The 18281-nt window shown below is 43.7% G+C and overlaps 1 protein-coding gene across 1 annotated transcript in view; it reads right to left on the reverse strand.

Moving 5' to 3' along the window:
- The window catches only part of LOC144263448 (transmembrane protease serine 11C-like), a 62038-nt gene that overhangs the window by 19464 nt on the left and 24293 nt on the right, over positions 1-18281 (reverse strand). The window contains exons 4-5 of the mRNA XM_077814321.1: positions 10197-10264; positions 5412-5575 (exon numbers count right to left, since the gene is read on the reverse strand). Coding sequence (XP_077670447.1) covers positions 5412-5575; positions 10197-10264 — 232 coding nt within the window. The remainder of the gene's footprint in view (positions 1-5411; positions 5576-10196; positions 10265-18281) is intronic.

An 18281-nucleotide genomic window follows, 5' to 3' on the forward strand; every position in this document is an offset into this window, starting at 1 on the left:
ACAAGCTATTGTGTTTTCCGCTCAGTGAATCTGTAATTTAAGACATGGAATCTCCTGGCATCGTGTCTGATTGACAAAGTGAAAGTATCAGTAAATGAGACACGTGTGGTGTTTAGATGTTGCTTGTAATTATTAGAATTGGGAGCACTGGCTGTTGGGAGTCTGAAAGGACAGGAAACAGGAAGGAGGGGGGAGGAGTTGAAGAGGCTATGGGAGAGCTGCTGAGGGTGCAGCAGCAGCTTGGAAAAGAGGTTTCCACTTTAAAAAATAAAGTCCTGTTGAAGTTTGTTCGTACCTTGCCTGGCTACTACAACAACACACTTCCAGAGCAGTCCGTCATGTTTATGAAGGGAGGGTACAGGGAGAAAGCAGAGTGTCAAGCAGAGCCCTGTACTTCACTAGACTCTGGTGTTGACTCAGACTGCTCTGGGAGACTGGCCACTTGAGCATAGGTATTCAATGTGGTAAACTAACCACCAGTTTAGGCTCTATGACCACTACTGACTGCAACCAACAATTGCAATTATTATTATTACAGAAGCATCTAAAGACCCCATTGTGCCAGGCACTGCACAAACATGTAATCCCAACCAGCTTACAAAGTAAATAGTCAAGACAGACAAAGGGCAGAGACAGGAAGCACACAGAGAGCTTCAGGGTATGTCTGCACTGCAGTAAAAACACCCTGTGGCACCAAGTCTCAGAGCCTGGGTCAATCGCCTTGGGCTGCGGGGCGCTAAAAATAGCAGTCTAGGCATTTGGGCTAGGGCTGGAGCCTGGGCTCTGAGACCCATCCCCATCACCTGGGCTTCAGACTGAGCCCACACATCTACACAGTGACTTTTAGCCCCATCGCCCAAGCAACGCAAGCTTGAACCAGCTGAGCTAGGCTAGCCACGGCTGTGCCGCAGGTCTTGTATTGCAGTGTCAATGTGCCTGAGTGACTTGCCCAATTGATTTCCTGAATTCCAGCGCAGCACCTTAACCGTGCAGCAAATCCTTACAGAATAAAATGTTAAAAGAAATTTGCCTCTGTTCAGTCTCCTACACTCCAGCCCACCCAGCCTTTCTAAACAGTGCAGGGGTCAATACTGAAACATATCAGCAATGCCAGATCAAGGGCATGTGAGCAGCAGGTCTTGATAGCGCCATGTGCTTTTTCAGAGTGGGGATGTATGATCTACTTTTCTCCTCCAGGTTGTTGTCACTTGTATCCAAGTGGAAATATGCAGGCTGCCAAATACACTATTTGAGACATAACCCAATTAAGTATTCAGGAAAAATCCAGGTCAGATACTCATCTGCATGGTAACAAAGGAGGGTCCAATCAGGACAAGTGAGACCATCTACCTCCTAGATGCTGGTCTCTGTGCTTGTAAAGCATCTAGCAAGTTTTGGGTGGTAGATAAATAAATAAAAATAATAATAGATGTCTTCTTATATGAAACCAATTTGTGACCCATGTTGTTCATGGTCAAAACCTCTGGCTCTGGGACAGATGAGAATACGTTCTGCTTACTTTGGTGTGGCACCAATGATCTTCCAACTAGTTTTTTTTTTTCAGACAGAGGCAAATAGGCAGCTTTGCACTTGGCAAGGCCTGCGACCTGGCAGAGAGGGGAAAATGGGTTGGTTATTGCCTTCCTTTTTTGGTCCCCTTGCTGGAGTGGGGAAGGGATCAGGCTGTGAATTGCTTCCCCTTCTAATCCTGCTGACTGAGAAAGGGTGGGAGGAAAGGAAAGAAATTAGGCCATGTACGCCTTCTCCTCTGGTACCAGTTCTGCAAAGGAAGAAGAAACTGGGCCATGATTCACATCCCTCTCCACACCAATTGTCAGTAGGAGAATGAATCTATTACCTCAGGTGTTTCTAAGGCACCTATCATTGCTATCTTCCCCTCCTGCTGCCTTATTGTTATCTGGTGAAAATGGGACTTTTCTGGTGAAAATGGGACCTACTTTCTCTTCTAGGAGAACTTGTACTATGAGCTACTGCAGCCTACCTGGAGCCCACAAAAGAATACGGGCTTGACTGGCTTCCAGCTGCACCTGCAGAAGCAGGCATAATATTGAGAAGAGACAGGAAGCTTTGGAATATCTCCCAGGAGCTCACAGAAGCAGATGAGAGATTCCAGACATCTCTGTATTTTCTACTGTGTTTGGTGTACAAAGACACCATTATCTTTCTGCTGCAGAAATATTAAATACAATTACAAATTATTAAGTATAACTGTAGTATCTTCAGTATATTATCTACCAAATCTAATCTGTTTCTGCAGATCTCTCTGTCAATACTATTTCCTTTCCAGTGTGTAATGATGAGAAAAAACATAGACACCTGCTGTATTTGTCCCTTTTTTCAGCTTTGCAAAATTCCTATTTCCTGGCTGACTTGGTGCAAGGTGTTTTTGTTGTCAACAGACTAGCACAATACTGTCAGTCTTCCCAACAGATCTGTCTCCACCACTCTGGTATGGGAGGGCAAACCAAATGTTGTGCCCGAGCTGGTGAATTTTCACCCCAGCTTTGCAAAGCTGCCCTTGATCACGGCTGCAGGATCACCGATGGGGCACCAGACTCACGGGCACTTTGTTCCAGCTGCTCCCCAGCATCACTAGTTTTGAACCAAGTACAAGTTGAGACATAGTGTTGAACAACAAGTTGATTAGATACTAGGAGGAAGGTTTACTCATTCTCCCTATTGGAACCTCCTAGTGTGCCATGCAAATGAGTACCTGACCTGGATTTTCAATAAGGGTTCAGCCAGTTAGTGATGCTTTTTTACATATTATGGCACAAACCCACAGGCTTTTGGTAAATGACATACAGTGAAAGGGTCTATGATGGCTTTAAGAAGCCATTAAGAATATGCGTACGAATACCCTTATGTTTTGTAAGGGCCACAAGAAATAAGATGGAATGAGGCAGAAGTTAGTAAGGATACCTCATAACCGGGGCAAAAGCTTGGTGCCCTCAGAATTTACTTGTCCTTTTTGTTCTAAAGGTTGATGCTGGATAGGGCACTTTGTGTTACATGTTGTTTGAAATAGTTAGGCCTAAACTGCAAACCTGAGATCTTCCTCGGGACTCCCAGACACCCCAAAGTTCAGTTGAAGGATTTCACTTCTGCCTGTTGCAGGGATAATGCCGAAACATAAAACATTTGGATCTGGGTGCAAACATTCCAGATCACCTAGCTCCCTCCAAAGCACAGGGATACTCAGGTCTGGAAGGCTCGGATAAGTCCATCTGTCACTCTAAAGGATTGTTAGAACTGCTTAAAATCTATTTATTTGCCGAGGCGTGGATCCCAAATGGAAACTCTTATTATTCTTTCCCAGAAAGAGCAGGGCATTGTTTTATGTTTACATTGTCTTTGCATCACATATGTAAACTGCACATTGTATGGAGTACTAGAACTATGCTGTCATCATTGTTTCACATTCAGATCAGGGTAGACAAGAAAAAGCAACACAAAGATTAGCCGCAGTACTTCTCATCCTATAAGTAATCAGATAACTTGATAAAACCTATTCTGAGACATCATCTTACTGTAATAGAGTATTTAATGAACAATCTGATTCCATTTAACTAGTGAGTTACTGCAAGCAATTATAGTATCCTAACAGTCCTGGCCATGATGCATCTGTCGATTAGAAAAACAAAGCTTCTGCATCATTTTATCTAATTCCCATCATTTACTAGATTCTGATTATACGCAGCTGATTAGGCAACCACTGTGCTTTCCCCTCTGCAGCTCCTGAAGTGTGAGAACTCGCTAACAAAACTCACAAAGCCAGCACCTTTTGCTCGTCTAAAATCCCTCCTTAGAACCTACCTCTGCCTTAAACCTGCAAATGACTCCTCCCTGCTGTCAGATAGGCTGGCAGCCTCCCACAACTGCAGAGACCACTGAGACTTCTAATTTATGCAAATCTCTCTCTCTGTTACCTAGTCCGCCCTCATCCCCTTCCACCACCATCTGTCGTATTGTTCACCTGCTGCATATGGTTGAAATCCCAAATGGTGAGTTTTCTGGGTCAGGGACCTTAGTTTTTTTGTTTATACACGTTCTAGCACAATGGAGCCCTGATCATTGAATGGGATCTGTAGGCATTGCTGGAATATGAATAATAATAAATAATAATACAAGCAGAACTTTTGCTACAAAGCTCACTGGCAGAGGGGTGATCGGTCTGATTTTTAAACCAGTGGAGTCTTCCACTTCTCCACATCACAGGTTACAAATGGCTCGTTCCTGAGGAAACACTTGGCATGAGCCAGCTCACATTTAGGTCTTACTCCATTCCTGCAAGGCAGCCCATCCATTACAAGAACTGAGAGAAGGAAGGAGAGGCAGCTTGCTGTCATCTGTGACTGGGAGAAACCCTGGATCCAGCAAACATGGAGTCTGACCAAATGCTCCTGCACTGTCAGCACTGATCTTGAAATTTCAACATATCCGTCTGGCCTGCACTTATCTGCAACAGATAGTCTAAATGCACTGTTACGGGAAAACAGGGCAGTACAACGCCCAGGAGCATATTATATCATCTCAGGGAGGATTGCATGACTTAGAAGTGGCGCAAGAAGAAAGCTTGCAGTGCTGGAAGGTGCAGGTGTTTACTTCTTTCTGTCCAGCTATTTACCCTTGGATAGTCTAAACCAACTCCCTCCTCCAAAGGAAGAGAGACTAAGTGAAGCTCGCCTATTCATATGCAAAACAAAGGCCGTAAATCTACATGAAAGTTTCCTAACTGGGCAGCAGCACACAGGGGGAACTGATCCTTAAAGCAACAGTTCTGTAACTTTTACCGTACCAAAATGACAGTGCTGAAACTTTTAAAATAAGTGGAAACATTCACTGGGTTTGATGGGGGAATGATGGGAAACTCACCAAAAAACAAAAAAAAAACCAACCCCAGAAAGGAGGTCAGGAAGGATGTTTTAGAGCCTGACCCATGCATGGCGACACAGCTGGAATGTGTTTTCAGATGCTCTCACCGTGTCACGTTTCTAAGGTTAAGGGAAGAAGCAAAGTGCCCTGGAAGCCAAGGAGCGTGCTTATTTGTTTTGCTGCCGGCTGCAGTTCAGCAGTACCAACTAGGGCTGTCCATTCCCACAGCTACCAGCATTGCCCTAGGGGTGAAATTCATCCTCCCTGTGCAGAAAAGGCCAGCACAAAGCATATGGCCCACTGAAGGCCCCCTTACGCACTAATAAGAAGGCTTAAGGGAACACAAGCTTTATTCTAGCCCTAGGCACAGGGATGACTTTCACCCAGAGTTCCTCTGAGAAAAGATATACAAAGGAAACAACTCACATTTACAACGCAAAATAATGTGCATTATACAAAGAGAGGCAAAGCACAAAGAACAAACCAAGAGCAAAACAGAGCCATGAGACACTCACCTGAGATTGTAGAAGATGCAAGATCTATTCGCACAGGCCCAGAATATTTATTCAGTTTCTTCTGTAGGACACTATCGACTTTTCCCAGGAATGCTGCTTTGTTATCAGTGGCGGAGAAAAGGAACGTGAGCACAACCTGTGCCATCACTCCGCCAATGTCAGGGCTGCAAACCAACAAGACACAGGTAAGTGACTTACCTGCTTCTCTCTTCCTACACATCCTGTTTTTTCATTAGATCCTACAGTGATTTCAAATTAATTTAAGGGATTATGTGGATTGCCATAGGTTGTGTAAAGAGAGAGGGAAGTGCTGAAAAATCTGAGCAGGTGCCAGGACATTGTGACTAAACAGATTTATGCAAGAAAGCTACACCCAGGGAGAAGCAGCCCTTCTTATGAATGGGCAGCCAGGCCAAAATTCCCAACCCTGGGTGCCTAGAGACGGGTCAGTCATTCTGTATTGGGCACCCAAATAACCTGGTCACCTGCAGCTCCCCTTGATTTTAATGCGTGGAGACTCAGCAATTCTGAAAACATCAGACAATTAGTATAGGTGCCAGCAGCCTATATATGGTATTAGGGGGCTAATTTTAGGCACCCAGCTTTGAAAGTCCGGGCCACAGTAACTCACAAATAAAGGAATCTACAGGCCTTAGCAAAGGAGAAACCTGTGCAGAAGGGGAGGGGCTGACTAAAACCATTCTGCCACCCCAGACTTGGATGGAGATAAGGCTGAGTTCAGTGTCTCTGCCTGGGAACCCTGGAGCAGTGTAGGACTGCAGAAACCACATAGTAATCACTGAAACTCTCCAACAAATCAAGGGTCCACTTTAGTTACAACTGAAAAGTTCCCCCCAACTCCCCATAAGGGGCTTTTAACAACATAACAGTATCATTAAGAAGAACGGGTGGATAACTGGTTCCACATACAGACACCTCTGTAACTTGCAATGACTATTGCAGTGGTCTTTTTAAGACTGGGAAAAGGCAAGAGTAATGAGTTAATGCTAAAGAACCACAGGTTTAATCCAGCCAACATTTAGACATGTAATGTAACTTTAATAACATCAGTGTTCTGCCAGACTAATACTGTGGCTAGATTTTAGAATGAATAGGATAATTTTGAACTGATATGTACATGATCTTTGTTAGTGTGGAAACTAGCTCACTGAGTAAGGTACTCAAAACTTATTCCCCAGGGTATAAACTCATCACTTGAGAGGATTAGGAAAAAAACTCCTCCACATATGAATGACGGTGAAGGCTAAATTGACAGCAAAGGATCCCAGGTATAGACTCCATTGAAAGTAGGAAAGTTATACAAGGACTGAATTTGTTCATTATCATTATTTATTTATTACTTTCTCAGCAGCATCAGTTACTAGCCATAGCTAGAGGCAGAGTATTGAACTACCTAACTCATAGGTCTAATCCAGTATGGTAACTCTTATATTCCTACATGCTCTTTGTGTATATACTTTCCCATGACTGCTGACCAATCTCTTTGTGTATATACTTTCCCATGACTGCTGACCAATTAAAAAGAGAGGGTGTGTCAAGAGACTCTCTCCTTTCCACTCAGCCTCTTCTTCCTTCCCAATTCATTAAGTGATGACGCAACCTACAGTTGGTGACATCAGTTACTTCACACTGGATTCTGTGCATGAATTGTGATACACAAGCTTTGTGTTTTAGTATCACTGGATAACTCAGACTGCAAGGAGAAGCTGATTGGAAACAGAGAGCTTCTGATAATTCTGTAACATCTTGGCCATCACAGTGCCCAGCACAATGGGGTCCTGGTCCAAAACTAGGGCTTCGAGGTGCTACTTTAATATAAATAAATAATAGACAGAAAAGGGAAATACATTAAAAAAAAACATGATTCAAACGGCTTATACAGAATTCACTGAATCAGCCTCACAATGACAATCTGCAGCCAGTAGAACACTTCTCAAAACCAGAATTGGGTTTTCCTGTTATCTGCTGGTGCTGGGCAATGGAGAGCCCCATTACTTTATACTAAAGTAACCACTCAAAAGGCACCAGGCATTTTACAGTCACATGGTCCCTGCCACAATCTAGACCCCGTAGCTATAAATGTCCTTTCCAGCAAGCTGTTTTGTTTAGCATCAGCATCAAGGTTATTATTATCATCAAGTGATTATCTTATCACACGTGTCACACTGCGTTTTTCCTCTTCCTTCCCCACCCCTACTTCCTGTGCTGAACCACACAGAAATTATGGTAAATTCTTGCAGGCATACCTCTCCAATCACTGAGATGGGTACCATTAGTCTCTAGAGGTGATCCTGGCAATTAACGTCAGTACTGGGCAAATTAGTTGAAACAATAGTAAAGAATAAAATTGTCAGACACATAGAACAACATAAATTGTTGCGCAAAAGTCAACATGGTTTCTGAAAAGGGAGATCATGTCTTACTAATCTATTGGAGTTCTTTGAGGGGGTCAACAAACATGTGGGCAAGGGTGGATCCAGTGGATATAGTGTACTTAGATTTCCAGAAAGCCTTTGACAAGGTCCCTCATCAAAGGCTCTTTCGTAAATTAAGTTGTCATAGGATAAGAGGGAAGATCCTTTCATGGATTGAGAACTGGTTAAAAGACAGGGAACAAAGGGTAGGAATAAATGGTAAATTTTCAGAATGGAGAGGGGTAACTAGTGGTGTTCCCCAAGGGTCAGTCCTAGGACCAGTCCTATTCAACTTATTCATAAATAATCTGGAGAAAGGGGTAAACAGTGAGGTGGCAAAGGTTGCAGACGATACTAAACTGCTCAAGATAGTTAAGACCAAAGTAGACTGTGAAGAACTTCAAAAAGATCTCATAAAACTAAGTGATTGGGCAACAAAATGGCATATGAAATTTAATGTGGATAAATGTAAAGTAATGCACATTGGAAAAAATAACCCCAACTATACATACAATATGATGGGGGCTAATTTAGCCACAACTAATCAGGAGAAAGATCTTGGAGTCATTGTGGATAGTTCTCTGAAGACATCCACGCAGTGTGCAGCAGCAGTCAAAAAAGCAAACAGGATGTTAGGAATCATTAGAAAAGGGATAGAGAATAAGACGTAGAATATCTTATTGCCCTTATATAAATCCATTGTATGCCCACATCTTGAATACTGCATACAGATGTGGTCCCCTCATCTCAAAAAAGATATACTGGCATTAACCGGTCCCATATGAGGAGAGATTAAAGAGGCTAGGATTTTTTAGCTTGGAAAAGAGGAGACTAAGGGCGGATATGATAGAGGTATATAAATCATGTGTGGAGAAAGTGAATAAGGAAAAGTTATTTACTTGTTCCCATAATATAAGAACTAGGGGCCACCAAATTAAATTAATGGGTAGCAGGTTTAAAACAAATAAAAGGAAGTTCTTCTTTACACAGTGCACAGTCAACCTGTGGAACTCCTTGCCTGAGGAGGTTGTGAAGGCTAGGACTATAACAGGATTTAAAAGAGAACTGGATAAATTCATGGAGGTTAAGTCCATTAATGGCTATTAGCCAGGACGGGTAAGGAATGGTGTCCCTAGTCTCTGTTTGTCAGAGAGTGGAGATGGATGGCAGGAGAGAGATCACTTGATCATTACCTGTTAAGTTCACCCCCTCTGGGGCACCTGGCATTGGCCACTGTCGGTAGACAGGATACTGGGCTGGATGGACCTTTGGTCTGACACAGTATGGCCATTCTTATGTTATGTTCTTATCAGCTCCACCTCACACTCCAGGAAATGTACATTAAAAGATCCAGAGCCAAACACTTTGAGACAGGGGACGTGTTGCCTGTCTCAGTAAGTGATGAGCATTGGTATGATTTATAGTGCACCACAGAGAGGCATGGCACTTCCTGGCCAAATTACAAATGACTGCCCTGTCCCAAAGAACCTCCAGGCTAAACACATAAACGAGTACTAGAGTTCAAACTGCTGATGCGGTCTCCTGGATCGAGGCCTGAGGCAGGATAATAACAAAGACTGGAGATATAAGGAGGGACCCACCCACACCAATACGATCATGAAGTAGCTTTGGTTTGTCTTGAGGGTTTAGTACATGTGAGTGAGTGTAATATTGTGACTGCCCAGGCACCTAGTCCTTATAGTACACTTTAAGGAGAGAACTGAAAATGAAAAATAAAATTCTACATTATAATGAAGGAATAAAGGCTTGACTCTCTCCCTTTCAGTTTTGGACAGCTCAGTGGCGTGCTTGCAGTATGAGCTAGTGCCTACTGCAGATCCCAGCAAAACAATGCACCTAGTTTTGGTGTACATAAATTTCACCAATCTTCTCTGTCATCTACAGGCCACAACCAACCAATTCAAATGAGGTTTAGTGGTTAGCAGATTACATTCCTGCCTTGTTTAACCGAAGGTCAAAAGACCATCATGAACTGCGCTTTCAGGATCGACTTCCAGAGATGTAAGCGTGTATCCCTCCAATTCCTCCAGCAACTCAGATCGTACGCTTGGAAACTCCAGGCATAGTAATGGTGGACTATCAGCTAGACAGACTGTTTTCCATACTTCCTACGGCCACAGTCCTGCAATGAGCTCTGTGTGGCCAGACCCCTGCACCAGCAAGGAGCCCCACTGGAGCAAGGGTTAGCAGGCAACAGCAATCACCGTAGGTTTGGGGGGCACCACAACTGGCTATTCAGCAGGATAGTCTGAGCTGGAACAGGATGTTGGGGCAAGATGAACACCCCATTACATCTTCTCCTGGATTTCCTGGCTGTAATTTTACATACCTCAGTCTGATAACACGTGACCGGATATATTTTTTTCTTAAAACAGAATTCTGAAATGTCTTGTCTATCTGTTGAAAGAAAGGGGAGGAAAAAAACCAGTTAAAAATACTCAGTGTAAACGGAGCGTGTGTGTTTACAAGGCACTCTGTTATAACAGTATCCAGCTGTAGGCCTGCTGCCTCCTCATGTAACAATTCACAAATTCATAGATAAAAAACCAGAAGCAAGAATTCCGATCATCTCATCTGCCTTTCCATAGAACACAGGCCACAGGACTTCCTGGAACCAATTCCTGATTGGACTAGAGCAGATCTTCTAGAAAAACATCCGATCTTGATTTAAAAATTTCCAGTAATTGCAGTACCATCCCACTGCTATCCCCTGGCTCTTAGATACATGCAAGTCTCTCCTACATCACACACAGTGCTGCAATCCACGCAAGCCTTGCCTCCTAAGATCAGTTTGCCCTACAGAGTGCCTTTACAAGGACTGAACTGTGCTTACCTGACCCTTAACATGCACGTGTGGCAAGGCCCCTCCTTTACTTCGCTGGGCTCAACGCTCCCGCTCTGGCCATGGGGGTGGGGGTCCTGGAATAAATCAGTCCCACTGCAGCGAGTTTTTATTCCTCACTCGGGTTTTATTTTCCAGTGTGTACCGGGGGGCCTCAGGGTAAGCCCAAGCTGTACTCTTCAGCCAAACAAAGAAACAAACTTGGAACACAACAAGGGAATATCTTTCCCTGCCCCTTTTTGGGGGTGTCATCCCATTATGCTGCCCTCTGGGTGCCAGTCCCTAGTTCCACTGTTTCCTCTAAAGGGAGGAGAGCAGCCTTCCCCTTCAGGAGAAGCCTCTTCTCCCTGCTGCACCTTGTCCCCCACCTCTCCTCCTCTCTCACCAGAAGACAGATGTAAAGGTCACAGGCAGCCCTTAATTGGACTCAGGTGTCCCTAGTTGACCTGAGGTAACCCCTTCTCAGCTCAGAGGGAAAAGGGCCTCCAGCATTCTAGGGACCTCCTTGTCAACCTCCTCCTAGCCCTGGCCAAAATGGCCATCTACAAAACCAGGGAGAGAAGGCTGGCCGATGGGGTTTCCTGTGACTGTGGGGCCTATTTCCGCTCCTCGGTCCGTTCATGCATCCGGGCGGAGTTCCTCTGGGCGGCGTCCGCTGGCTCCCTTGACACCTTCGAGGAGCAGTGGGCACTGTCCAGGGTTCTCTGTTCAGTGTCCCCGTCCAGTTCCCTTCGTTTAGCCCTGTGACCTCACTCCTGTTCCTGTTATCTCATTAGTTGTCCCCCGCAATTATTTGGAATCCTGGACCTGTGGATCCTCCCCTTAGGCTGGGGGAGGTCCTTTAGTAGTGGGCAGGCTTCCTGGATCCCAACAGGACCACACACACAAGTGACTGTCCTGAAAGAATAGCCTCTCCAGCTCCCACTGAAGGCAGTGGCCAAAGTCCCATTGATTTCAGTCAGACGCCCTCCCCACACACAACGTCCCTGCCTTCCACACCAACCTGCTGCCCCTTCATTTTTATTGTCAAAAACTATTTACATCAGAGGTTTATTTACACTAAAGGAAACAATCCCACAAAATGTGATGTTTGCTGGTGTTTGTCACACATTGCATCCTACATTTGGGCCCTGTCCGGTTGAAAAGGGCAGTAGCGTAAGACCGGCCCGAGAGAGTGCAAGCACATATATTACAATGTGGCCTGATACAAAGTCTGATCAGCATGAGTTCAGGATCACTGCATTACTCAGAAGTTGCAAAGCCATCAGTCAGCTGTGAAGTGCTGTCGTAGCCGTGTTGGTCCCAGGATATCAGAGACACAAAGTGGGGGAGGTAATATTTTTTATTGAACCAACTTCGGTTGGTGAGAGAAACAAGCTTTCGAGTCATACAGAGCTCTCCTTCAGGTCTGGGAAAGATACTCCCAGCATCACAGCAAAATGCAAGGTGGAACAGATTGGTTAGCATATGCAGTTAACACATATTTCAAGGGCTCATTTAGGTGAAGTGGTCTGTTAATACCCCTCACGTCATGGGGGGAAAGGAAGGGAGGAGGGATAGACAGCTTGGCTGGGGGGCGTTGTTAGTGGGTTATAGATGGTTGTATAAGCCATAAATCCATAAATATAAGCCATAAATCCGCATCTCGACTCACCTATGCAGGTCATCACACGAGTACCAATAAAGCGTTCATACCACTATGGATTCTCCACATGTATTACAGAAAAACTGCTTTACAAATGCTTCACGGAGTTTTAAGACTGTGTATTATTAAAGATTTTTCATATCTTTTAGCCTTCCAAGCTAAACCATGTCTTAGCTTGGAACCATGTCTAACTGTACAGCCTGCCAAAGGAGAGAAAAAGAACAACGAACAAAAAGAACATTTAAAGGTCTGATATCTTGGAACCGTTCAGGTCAAGAAACAAGTGCTATGTGCCCCACTGGAAAGCTGGGGATCTTTCCTACTCAGGGATATAAAGCTCCTGTTCCTAGCTGAATTGTCATGAGCTATCAGACACTAAATCTGACATTGGTGCAGGCCTGAATATTGCCTGTACTCAGCCAGCATAATTTTGCGGTGAAAACTGCACATTTGGGGGAAAGACGAGGAACACTTTCTGGCAGGTTTTTTAGTGGTTTTATTTTTTTAGTGGCAGCTGTTGGAAGTTGCTCAGGGGTTTGGAATGTTAGCAGTAGTTCAGCAGGAGATGGATTAGTACACACAGGTGAGGCAATTGAAGGTGTATGCTAAACGCACTTTATCACATAGCTCTGCAGTTCATTACCTGCTTATCACCACAGTTTAAATGGAGGATGGATTTGCATATATATAGCAAGGGGCTGCATTTCCTGCAATTCTGCAGCCAGAGATTTTTTTTTCCACAGAGCCATCCCACTGCTGCAGAATTGGGCCCTATAAACTAAACCTTCACTTTTGACTAATTATGTTTCTTGCCCTTATGGTTGGAAAGAAAACCTTTAACATGTTAACTGCTTCATTGCTGATCGTGTTAGTAGAAACAGGGAGCTGAGGTGCTGAGCCAGCTTTGTTGCGTGTAATGGCGGATCCTACGCTTTGAAGCTCTGTAGGGCAGGGCCTCTCTTGCTAAGTGTTTGTACAGTGCCCTGCACCATGGAGCTTCAGTCTTGGGTGCAATCTCTTGGTGCCTACGCAATACCAATAATACAGTGACTAATAGCAATGGGTTGGCTGGATGCTGTCAAGTGTTGCTGGGGTAGGGAGCTAGGAATTTAATCCCTCCAAAATATGTCAGATCATCTCTTCTGCCAATGAGAAAAGAGAAAAACATCTCCTCCCTGCTGCCAGAGCCCTCAATCTCCTCTGGGCTGTCCAAATCCTAAATCATCCCCACTCCTTCCAAGTGCCCCAGTACCATGACTATCTCCTGTGTAGCTATCCAGACCTCCAGGTTTCCACCTAGACCCCTTCTACCATGAATTTCTGCACAGTCGTTAGCAAAAACTGCCATCTGCTGTCAACTGAAAACCCGGGGTCAGCACAGAATATCTCAAATTTGACACAATAAATGGTGCAGGGGAAATTGCACGCATTGGATTACTTTCCTTCATATCAGATTCCATAAACCCCTCCATCCTGAGTTGGTCTGAGGCGGACGCAGAATTCGGCACTGATGTGCTGCACAGACACCTGGGAGCCTTGCTGCAGAAGTTAGGTCCAGATCCTCAGCTGGTGTAAATCAATACTGCTCCACTGAAGACAAAGAAGCTGTGCTGATTCACGCCAGATGAGGATCGGGTTCAAAGACTTTACACACATCCCCACCCACATCAGTGTAAATGTCTAGAACTATAGATGTATAGATATTTTCTCTCAGCTTTTGTCCATCTATTTAAAAGCCATCAACTCCCAGCTGGCAGAATCACTGCTAACTGTACTGGGAAAGCCTCATCAGCCTTTCAGAGCACTTCTACATGTTGATACCACCAGATATGGCGCCTCCTTATTATCCTTTGTTTTCTTGCCTCTGTTTCTGACAGCTTGAACAACTCATTTGGTTTTAGGTAATTTGGACTCATAACATGCTCAGCTCCACCCTCCCCACATACACCCCATTCTGGAGCAGTATCTGAAAATACCGATCAGGAAATCTGTGACTTGCCAATATAGACAGAGGATGAATCATTGTTTTGCATCATACAGAAGAGTCAAACTAGCCTGAATATGAGTCAACCATTGGAAAAAAGTCTTTGTTTTCAGACTAAAAGAGATCAGGTGATCCAGCCAGACATACCCAGGATGTCCTAGTTCCTTTCCCAATTATGACAGACACTGAACATTTCAAACCTGAGCAATCAGTGTAAGCAAGTAAGGCCAGTACTGGATTTCTGTCTCTCATTTGTGTAATTCCACACTTGAATGTGAAAGGGCATTTTCCCCCACACATTGAATGTTATCACTAATTTTCCTCCTTTAAGAATTACATCAAGACATCAGTACTAGTTCTTTCTTCTAATAACTCTGTTAATGTCTAATGGAACACTACAAAGGTGTTAAAGGAAATTCCTAAGGATGCAGGATCTACCAAAGGATGTGGCAAAAGGCTAGGAACTTCCCTTTGGGAAGTTTGCCAAAACCCACTTAACTATGTGGGTGAGATTTTCAAAAGCACCCAAATGACTCAGGAGCACAAGTCCTATTGACTTGCAAACATTGGTCCTATATCTCCAACCAGTGTCAGATATATTTATTCCACATTCGGGTTCGGAAACTGCTCTTCTTTTGTACCCTATTGGTTCCTTTGGATCTAGAGCTTGTTCTGAGTCTTTTTTTCCTACTATCACTATAAAATGTAACTAATCATTTGGTTCAATTGCTTTCTTTATAGCTTTTAAATTGAAAGTAATACTAAAATATTAATTACCAATTATGAGTGTTATTAATTACACATGATAGCTTCCATTTCCCTGTGTACTACATACAAGAGAATATACCCATGTAACATAATTTAATAAAAAGTTTAAGAGGGTGACATTTTACAAACACTTACAAACAAATGGATCCAGTTTATAAAGGGGACAAAATGGATCACAAGAGAAGGGAATAAAGGCTCCCATAGTGAGAAGGGTGTGTGTTGATGTTGTACAGTCACCATGGGCTATGGACAGGGCAGAGATCTACAGTGTAGCTGGGCACCATCATCGTACTGATGACAATCTATCCTCTGTTTAGAAATGATCTCCCCAAGAGTGTATCTACACTGCAGCTGGGAGCATGCTTCCCAACTGCCCTGTAGACGTGCCCCAAGAGGTTGCATGTCTACAGAAACCTGTTCTTCAGGAACATCCCATCTTAAATACCTTATTGCTGACACATGGTTGGCCAACCCCACTGATTAGCTTCCATCTCAGAGAACAGCTCCAGACATCTCAGCAAGGCCTCTTATTTGCCAAGGCATCATACCATGGCGGATGCATCAAAATCAGCTGAGAGGTCTCAGTGCGGAACTGCTCAAGAGCTGTAGCCAGGAGCAGATCATCTGGAAGTTTGACAAGTGAGTTCTCCACTCCAAAGCAACGTCTTAAGCCAGGACTGAGCTGGTGGCCTCCTCAATCACTTTCTCTTTGAGAAGATGGAGGCTGGGTGGTAATGGGAAAGCATTTTGGCATCAGCTGATGGATCCCTGAGCGAGGAGGGACCTCTGCATGCTTTCTGGAAGCAGATACACCCCCTTTACTAATTGAGACACTGCTAATGCCAGCCAGTAATGACTCCACAGCAACACCATTTGCCTTAAGCAAACAAAATGGAGGGAAAGAGGGTGACAGCAACAATTTGTGGGCTTCAGGCAGCCCAGAAATAGAGAACATCCTCAGCAGAACTCAGATAAACACAACTAGTGTAGGATGGTCCACCTGGGGCCTGCACCTCTCCTAATTGAAAGGGCAGGAAAGAGTAGTCCTCACTCAGACTATGCACAAAGGAGATCACAAGCACGTCAGAAATCAAATGGAAGAGACTCCCAAAGAAATATAATCAGGTATAATCCGATTGTGCACTGCTGTAGAGAGTTCATCTGGATGCTTCCTTGGTGTGTCAGCCATTGAGGACAAAACACTAATCAAGTATGTTAGTTCCTGAAGAGGGAATTTTACTTCAGGATTTAAACAACCACGATCTTTATCCCTAATGCAACCAATTTGACAGATGCTTCATTGCATTATAGCTTCATGACAGCAGTACGATTAGTGGCAGCCACTGTTAAGGTCACCTAAGTGTTTCCATTCCTATTCCCTGCTTTCAGTTGTTCAAAACTGACTTTCTAAAACTTTCACCCTGCAGCTGAAGTTTTCTGGGCCAATGCATGTTTTCACAAATTCCGAGAGAAATGGGTCAGACACTTTGGGGAACAAGGAGAGGGTTTGTTTTTTTTTTAACTGCACTTTCCCCTTTATAAAAACATTTTGCATTTTGTTTTTTGAACAGCCGAAGCTCCAGAGCAGGTGCAGGTGAGAAGCTGAAATTTGGGAGGGAAATAGCCCACTGGAGAAGAGCGGTTTTCAGTATCCCTGGGAAGATTCATTTTGATGTAGTCTAGTTGTGAGGGTTTGAAAAATCATAATTCACACATGCACAGTTTTTTGTTTGATTCTTCCCTCCCGCCAGTTGATGGCATGTTTTAAACAACTGCCTCTTGGGATATCAACTATGGACCGCTTAAGGCTTTTCTGAGGGCCAGATTCTGATCTCAGTTATACCCGTGTAAATCCAGAGTCATTCCACTGATTTAATTTTCTTTAAGTCAGTGGAATGACTCTGGATTTACAGCTGTGTAACCAAGATAAGATTCCATTTCAATCATACACTCCAGATCTGATATCCCAATTTATTGGTAATTGCTCTTCATGCCATTTAGCTTATTTTACATTTTCTGTCTCCACTTATACCTGGGTTTCTTGTGCATCTTTTCTAGCCATACATTGGCAGGGGCTCCTGTAACAAATTTGTCTGGAACAGAGCCTCAGGTCAGTTCCAAAAAGTTTCTTTCTAGTCTTTCCTCTTCTCACTACTGACTTGGGACCCTGCTCCAGTGAACAGTCCAATGGCTGCACTTGGGGCATCCATTAGACCTGCAGGCAAATGACCTGCTTTTGCCCTTTTTTGCAAAAAGATCCTTCCTGGTACCTTTTCCCCAGGCTCTCTTGTATGCAAGGGAATGTTTATTACATCTTGCACCCTGATAACCCAAGAGGAAAATGAAAAAGCAGCTGGTATGGATGTCATCAGGAAAAGTACTTTCCATTAAAAAAAAAAAAGAAGAAGAAATTGAAAAGAACTGTAAACTAAGGCAACTATTGGGTGTATATTTGCAGTTCTGGAGATATGTATTGCTTTAGTTAAAGGAACACTGTCAACTTGAAATCATGGCAACTACAAAAAAAATTGATTAATAAGTAGTTTCAGATACCACACTGGATCTGCTAACTCTGGGACCTAAATTACATTTCCCTGGTTTTTGTGACTATTTTTCTCTCCCCTGTTGCTAAGTGAGAGACCTATATAAACACAGGTAACTGACTAAGGCCCTGATTCGGTACAGCATCTCATCTGAGAAAAGCACCTTAACATATGCTTAACTTTAAACAGATGTGTATGTTCCATGGACTTCAATGACACTTAAGCATGTGCTTAACTTTAAGCATATATTCAAGTACTTTCCCAAATACTGAATGAACTTAAGACACAAATAAAGAAATGATGCCTTTTGCATGTTACTGTCTTTCTTAGGGTACAGTGTGCATCAAGTCTCTGTAAAACCACAACTCGGTTATATCCTACAGCTTTATACTGAAAGTTGAGTGTATTATAAACCTCCAACTCAACAGCTAAATAAATCAGTCATCATCATGCCAACTTCCTCCATTGTTCAGCCACATTTCCCCGGGTGGCTGAGCTGCAGGGAGGCATTTGGTTTTGCTGTTTGGGGTTATAATTCCAGTCTAGCTCCATGCTGTGTGCAGGGGTCAACAGGATACTCTTTTGTCACATTTGAGTAACACATGCTACGAAAGCTTATGCTCAAATAAATT

This window comes from Eretmochelys imbricata, chromosome 4, assembly GCF_965152235.1.
Source record: "Eretmochelys imbricata isolate rEreImb1 chromosome 4, rEreImb1.hap1, whole genome shotgun sequence".
NCBI classification, from domain to species: Eukaryota; Metazoa; Chordata; order Testudines; family Cheloniidae; genus Eretmochelys; species Eretmochelys imbricata.